This window comes from Pongo abelii, chromosome 10 (assembly GCF_028885655.2).
Source record: "Pongo abelii isolate AG06213 chromosome 10, NHGRI_mPonAbe1-v2.0_pri, whole genome shotgun sequence".
Lineage (NCBI taxonomy): Eukaryota > Metazoa > Chordata > Mammalia > Primates > Hominidae > Pongo > Pongo abelii.
In genome coordinates this window covers 7758007-7765750 of record NC_071995.2, presented here as the reverse complement: position 1 = coordinate 7765750, position 7744 = coordinate 7758007, and the positions used below count along the sequence as shown (strand labels likewise).

The window sequence follows — 7744 nt, the reverse complement described above, 5'->3', positions numbered from 1 at the left end:
ATGTTGGCCTTTCTAGTGAGTTGGCAAAAATTTTCATGGACAATATCCTGAAATATGTTTTTCAAGTTGCTTAGTTTCTCTTTCTGTCTCTCAGGCACACCAATGAGTCATACACTGGGTCTCTTTACATAAGCCTATATTTCTCAGAGGTTTTGTTCATTCTTCTTTATTGTTTTTCTTTATTTTTCTCTGACTGAATTATTTCAGAGAGCCAGTCTTCAAGCTCTGAGATTATTTTCTTAACTTTGTCAATTCTGCTGTTGATACTTGTGATTGCATTACGAAATGTTTGTGGAGTGTTTTTCAGCTCTCTCAGATAATTTTAGTTCTTTTTTTTCAATGGCCATTTCATCCATTGTCTCCTATATTGCTCTATAATCTTAGATTTCTTGGATTGGGTTTTGACTTTCTCATGTATATTAATAATCTTCATTTTTATCCGTATTTTGAGTTCTACGTCAGTCACTTCCACCATCTTAGCCTGGTTAGGAACCATTGCTGTGAAACCACTGTGGTCATTTGTAAGTAAGACACTCTGGTTTTTTGAGTTGCCATAGTTCTTGCACTGGTTCTTTCTCATCTTTGTGGTCTGATGTTCCTTCCAACTTTGAAGTTGCTAACCTTTGGATAGGTTTTTTTTTTTCTTTTATTCTCTTTATGTCCTTGGGGATTTGATTGTGATTTAAGGTGGATTCAGGCAACTGGCTTTGTTTCTGGAAGATTTTAGGGGTCCAAGGCTCAGCTCAGGACTTCTGGACTGGACTGTGGTGCTGTAATTCTGAGCAGCTGGTATCAGCCCCTTGCTTTGTTTTGTAGCTCCTGAAGGTTAGAAGCCTGCTATATGGAGGGGCCAATTTGTTCCTGGACCACTGGTCACAACACTTTGATGGATAGTGCCAGCTACAGCACTTTGTAGCATGGTAGCAGTGAGATTCATCCTTACTTGCATATACCAGCAACAACAGCAGTGCAGCAGGGTGCATACTCATCAACTGTAGTGGGGTGCTGGTGGGTGCAGATATGCCAGCCATTGTGCAGGCAGTCACAGCTTTGGTGGTGGCTGTATGGCATGGGGGGTAGGGGAACCCAGTGGTGCCCATGCACACATTTGCACTGGCAGTGGTGTTGGCAGAGCACTGGTTGGCATGGGCTTATGTACATCCTCTGTGTGCACGTTAACATGGGCAGCATCTACCACTGAGTTGGGGACAGGTCTGCTGGTCTCCCTCGGTAGTTTTCTGCCAGTGGCAGTGTTGGCATGGGGGAAGGGTGCTGGTGAGTGCAAGTCTGGTGGTTTCTGTGCCTGTGAATGGTGTTTTTTCAATGGTAATAGCAGCACAGCAGGGTGTTGAAGGTGTGCAGTGTACTCATGCCAGCGGCTGTAGCATGTCAGGGTGCATGCCCACACAGGCACTGACAGGGAAGTGGAGGCAAGTTCTGCCCACAAGCACATGTACCAGCAAAACAATGTACCACATTTTCTTTATCTAATCTGTCATTGACTACCATTGATGAGCACCTGAGTTGATTCTTTGTCTTTGCTACTGTGAGTAGCACAGTGATGAATATACCAGTGCATGTGTCTTTTTGGTAAAATAATATATCTTCTTTTCTTTTTTTTGAGACAGAGTCTCACTCTGTCACCCAGGCTGGAGTTCAGTGGCATGATCTCAGCTCACTGAAAGCTCCGCCTCCCAGGTTCATGCCATTCTCCTGCCTCAGCCTCCTGAGTGGCTGGGATTACAGGGGCTCACCACCACACCCGGCTAATTTTTTTGTATTTTTAGTAGAGATGGGGTTTCACCATGTTAGCTAGGAAGGTTTGAGTATATATAGAGTAACAGGATTGCTGAGTCAAATGGTAGCTCTGTTTTAAGTTTTTTGAGAAATCTCCAGACTGGCTAGATGAATTTACATTCCCACCAGCAGTGCATAAGCATTACCTTTCTCCACAATGCCACCAGCATCTGTTGGTTATTGACCTTTTTAATAATGACCATTCTGACTCATGTTATAGTATCCCACTGTGGTTTTGCTTTGCATTTATCTGATAATTAATCACGCTGAGTATTTTTAATAGGTTTGTTGGCCGCTTGTATGACTTCTTTGGGAAGTGTCACATCCTTTGCCTGTTTTGTTTTTTTTTAATAGTTTGAAACAGAAATTTATTCTCAGAATAATGCACAAAAGCATAGGTTGAGGCTACTGTTGGGACGCTTCTCTCCCTTCCTCTTCCTACTCCCCCTGCTCTCTGAATGCCAGGTAGAACACAGTTGAAGGAAACATGCAATCACAAACAATGATCAGCTCTAAAGACAAAAAGGTTTCGTCCAAAATAACTCAACATTATTAATCCAATAACTGTGAAGAACTTCGCTGAGTAGAATTAAGATATTGCAGATGTAGTGTTTCCACAGGGTGGCTCCTCAGTGCACCAGCAGGGCCTGCTTGAGGGAGATGAGGACTGAGCACCTCTGGGAGATGTCTTTAGCCTGCTTTCTGGACTTGGGGTTAAAGTTACACAGCCAGGCCACACTTTCCCACTCAGTGCCTGGGAAGAACTGGTGAATGTCATTTACAAAGGCTTCTTCTGCTGCCCTGTTTGCTTTTGTTTTCTGTAGTTGCTCATCCTATCTCACATATCACACCTCTAGCTCTTTTATTGCCTTTTCTTTCCACTCTGCTTCTTGCTTCCAAGAATTGGCATCAAGGGCTTCCAAGCGTTCTGTTTGCTCTTCTCTCCACTTACGGATACTTTCAGGCTCTGACTGCAATCTATCCACTTGTGAAATGCTGCACAACTGTCTGTTGGACCATTACTTTCCTGGTAGTATTTGCCATTCATTACTCCATTAACAGCATCCAGACCCCCAGGCAGCTTGCCATGTGGCTGGGGCCTGGGGGCACCACCTTCCAGGATGGTGAAGGCCTTGTCATTCTTTTTTTTTTTTTTTGAGACAAAGTTTTGCTCTTATCACCCAGGCTGGAGTGCAATGGCACGATCTCAGCTTACTGCAATCTCCACTTCTTAGGTTCAAGTGATTCTCCTTCCTCAGCCTCCTCCACCTCCTGGGTTCAAGCAATTCTCCTGCCTCAGCCTCCTGAGTAGCTGGGATTACAGGCACATGCCACAGTGCCTAGCTAATTTTTGTGTATTCGTAGTAGACATGAGGTTTCACCATATTGGCCAGGCTTGTCTTGAACTCCTGACCTCAAGTGATCCACCTGCCTTGGCCTCCCAAACTGCTGGGATTACAGGCGTGAGCCACTGCACCAGGTGGGAGTGAGACTTTTAATGGTAGTCTTGCAAGATCAGGTGTCTGGTAGGCAGGCACACCTGGGGCAGTAACAGCAGGCAATTTATTTCCTAGCATGCAAGTCCCTCCCCCAGTTCCTCATTGGTCGAGTACTATGGGGTTACAATCTTCCCAGATGTCACCTAAGTTTCATTATCTCCTTATAGGGTCACACCCTGGTCCTCTTCCTTGCTTAAGTTTTTATTTCCCAATAGCGAAACTTTATTCCCTTTTATGGGCTGACCCCTCCTCTATATTCTGTTTGCTTATTATGACTTTCTACATGCATAAGCTGTGCAGTTTGTCATATCCGCAGGCTGGCTGCGAGTACTTAGGTCTATCATGCCTTGAAAATGGACCATTAAAATGTTTTCTTACAAGTTCCCTTTTTTTCTTTTCTTTTCTTCTCTTCTCTTTTCTTCTCTTTCTCTCTTTCTCTTTCTTTCTTTCTTTCCTTTTCTTTCTTTCTTTTCATCTTTTGGTCTTATTTTTACTTTAATCTTTGGGTCCTTTGGTCCTCAAATCATTTTAGAACTACTTTACTTTCTTCTTCATAGTCTGGTTCAGTGTCTAACAAGAGTAAGTTATTTTGCTGGTAGGTCATGGGCAATTTGTTTGTTAATAGCTGTTCCAATTAACCTTTGTGCTAGTCCCCTTATACAAGGGATAATATAGCATCCCACTGCCGTTAAGGCCCTTGCTACAATTATGAGAGATGTAAGGATTGAAGCTACCATGGCTTTCCATTTCCCAAACCAACCTTCTAGTAAATCGGTCATCGGTAAATCGGTCATCAATTCCAGCCTTTTCTGCCAATTTGTTGGTGACAGTTTTCAGTCCTTGTAATGCTTTTGTAATAGTTCAATCTGGGGCAGTATTGTTGGGAATGAAAATACATTTCTCATCCAGCGTAACACATATGCCCCCTTTATCTGCTAGTATCATGTCTAGCTCAAGCCTCTTTTCCCAGGCCATTCAACTGGTGGCATGTAACTGGCTAGTTAATTATACTTGAGTGTCCCGAGTATAATTGATGAATCTCTGTTGATAATAATAAATAGAATTAATCCAATCCACATTTTTATTAACAGTTGATCATGAGAAGAGTGCTGACTGAAACCCAGCAGCTATTTGGTTTCAGGCCTTAAATTCATTAGGCACCCCCTCTAGGGGTGTTACCTCCTATTAAGGCAACATATATGTTACCTCCTATTAAGGCAACATATATATTATGATCAAAAAAATTTGTCGGGGAGCTGAGAACCTGACGTTTCCAGGAGTGCCTCATGGAGTTAGTGATGGCCACTTTTGGCATGGCAGCCTTTCCTTTTCTGTCCCAGCTGGGCCAATCCTGTCACTTAACCTGCAGGAAGATGTCAAGTTTCAAAAGGAGGTGGTACAGGTTCACAAGTGCACAACCCAGCGAAAAGAACAAGAACAACTTACTCCTGGAGTAGTCTTTGTGTGCCACCTACTTAATGAAACCCAGATATTCTCATATTTCTCCCAGTTTGGCACTGTTACATGGTTCAGACTGTTCAGAAGTAAAAGGACTGGAAATAGCAAAGGCTATGCATCTGCGAAGTTTGAGTTTGAGGATGTTGCCAAGATAGTTGATGAAACAATGAACAACTACCTGTTTAGTGAAAGACTCTTGGAGTGTCATTATATGCCACCTGAAAAAGTACATAAAGAACTCTTTAAAGACTGGAATATTCCATTTAAGCAGCCATCTTATCATTAGTGAAATGGTATAATCAGAATCGGACACTAACACAAAAGCTACGGATGGAGGAGTAATTTAAAAAGAAGCAAAGATTACTCAGGAAGAAATGAGCTAAAAAAGGAATTGATTATGATTTTCCTTCTTTGATTTTACAGAAAACAAAGTATTTTAAAAACTAATCATCAGACATCTACAAAAGGCAAGGTTTTATGTAAGAAGAAGATAAAGGTTTTAGGCACTCTTGACACTCCTGAGAAGACTGTGGATAGCCAGGGCCCCACACCAGTTTGTACACCAACATTTTTGGAGAGACAAAAATCTGAAGTGGCTGAAATGAATGATGATGATAAATATAATGAAATAGTTTTCAAACAGCCCATATTCTGTATAAAAGAAGAAATACAAGAGACTCAAACACCTACACATTCACAGAAAAAAGAAGAAAAAGCAATCAGTGATTTTCAGTGTATTATGTGTAATATTTCTTCTGAAAAATATAATATTTTTATGAGAAAAAAAGAATTTGTCAAGTCTCTCTGGTTTCAATGGCCATGTGTATTTTCAGGTATTTTATGGAATGCCAGGGTGAAGGGAATGGCCAATTGAACTAAAGCACAAGTCCTGGTCCAATTAGATGGTAACAGGTTACCGAGGTTTCTATTCCCATAATACCATCAGACATCAGCCCAGGGTATATAAGAGCGGAGTAATTGCCATTGCCTGACTTACCAGTGATGTTTAGGATGTGGGTACAAGTCAAGAGTTCTCCCATAGGCTTATTGAACTCTGCCCCTTCCTAAAGAGGCAAGAGGAGTGGTTCATATTCCCTATAGAGAAGGAGGGGATTGCTCTGGAATCTGACCTCCACAATGTGGGAAAGATCAATGACAGACTCTTATGAGTCTCATTTCCCCATGCATCCTTGTCCTGGTATAGAGCCAATATGCAACACATTCCTTCAGGATCAATATCCCAGCCTAGGGGAAACAGAAACACCTGTGCCTGAGGTCCTGCCACAGCACTCGTGTAGCAGTTGCTCTTGTTCAGTGTTTATACTAAAAATTTGAGCCATTTGACCCAGGCATTCACATCTCTGTTCCCTGTCTCAGTTTCTAAGGTCTGCCATAAATCCTTTACTTCAATTATTTCTACTCTTTTAGGGTCATTATTTGGTGGATTAAAGTTTGTTAGGGTCTGGGGTTGGAGTAGTCCCAGGCAAATGGGAGGTCAAGTTCTTAATCAGTTTGAGAACAAATCACCCTATGGGGGCTTTTCCTGTGATGTTTGCCCCTAACCATATACTCAAGATACTACTTTTGGTTCTTGGTCTAGAGAACGGCTGGATTGTCAGTGGTGATGAGTGTAGGACTGCATTCTGTATTCTGGCAGTTATTTGGTGGGGAGCCCTTGGACAGATGTAGTTTATTCTTCAAGGGTCTCCAGCTCAGTGTTACCCACCCCACATTTATTGTCCAACCATGAAATTTGGTAGTCCACCATACATCATCCCAGCTGGGGCAGGGTGATGCCCTGTCATAAGCTGTATCTGGTTCAGGACAAAGATATTTATCCACCTGTGAGAGCTGTCTCTGGTTTTCTAAATTCCCATGAGATAAAACGTGGCAGGCATCAAATCTTATAGTGTGGGGTGCTACTGTCTTGGTCACATTAATCACTAACTTGATTGGGTATGGAGGAGTCCCCTTCCAGTTTCCATTTTGACCTTCTGCTCTTTGTATAGTAACCCATCCCAGCCATATTGACTTTCAGAGATGAGGTCAGCTCATGTTTTCTTTTTAGGTTTTTCTCAGAGTTAATTTTAAGGTTTCCTCAGGTGACCCATGCACTTTGCATTGGTTTTCTTTTTTTTCTTTTTTTTTTTTAAGGTGGGGTCTTGCTCTCTTGTTCAGGCTGGAGTGCAGTGGTGTGATCTTGGCTTACTGCAAACTTCACCACCCAGGTTCAAGTGATTCCCCCACCTCAGCCTCCCGAATAGCTGAAATTACAGGCATACACCACCACACCCAGCTAATTTTTGTATTTTTAGTAGACAGGGTTTCACCATGTTGGCCAGGCGGGTCTCAAACTCCTGACTTCAAGTGATCCACCCACCTTGGCCTCCCAAAGTGCTTAGATTACAGGTATGAGCCAAACTGCCCTGCCTCCATTTTTTTTTTCCTCTCCCTTCTTGCTTTTTTTTTTTTTTTCTTTTTTTACCAGTTCCTTGACTTAGTAAAGTGAGTCCACTCTTGTTCAGCTGTTTGCATGTCTGTCTTGGTGGTCAGGAGCACTTGATACAGACCTTTCCAGCTTTGGTGGATGTTGTCTTTTTTTCAAGTCTTAATCAGCATGGAGTCACCAGCCTGGAAGTGGTGAGTCATGAACTCAAGAGGTGGAGTTTCAGTCAGAAGTCTTTTTAACCAAAGGGATGACAGGATGGAGAATATGGCCAGTATGTAATTTCTTAAGAATTGGTCCTTGGTTTCCCTAGTAGGAAGATCTCTAGCTCTGCCCAAACACGGGAGCCCATATAATAACTCATAGGGGGACAATCCCAAGTATTTTCTTGGGGCTGTCCTAATCCTAAGGAGTGCTATTGGGATACATTTTCTCCAAGGCATTTTAGTTTCTAAGATTAGTTTGTTAATATGCTTTTTGAGAGTTTGATTTATTCCCTCTACCTCTCCAGAGGAAGGGAGATGCCAAGGAGTGTGATAATCCC

General features: G+C 42.4%; 1 protein-coding gene and 1 pseudogene across 1 annotated transcript; one reads left to right on the top strand and one right to left on the bottom strand.

Annotated features, from left to right (window-relative positions):
• Positions 1-2377: 2377 nt before the first annotated feature.
• LOC100434192 (clathrin light chain A-like) lies at positions 2378-2860 on the bottom strand (annotated as a pseudogene).
• Positions 2861-4431: 1571 nt separating this feature from the next.
• Positions 4432-5422, top strand: LOC100433811 (MKI67 FHA domain-interacting nucleolar phosphoprotein-like). The gene has a single exon (XM_054526754.1). The coding sequence runs from the start codon at positions 4528-4530 to the stop codon at positions 5038-5040; it is 513 nt and encodes a 170-aa protein (XP_054382729.1). The 5' UTR covers positions 4432-4527; the 3' UTR covers positions 5041-5422.
• Positions 5423-7744: the final 2322 nt, after the last annotated feature.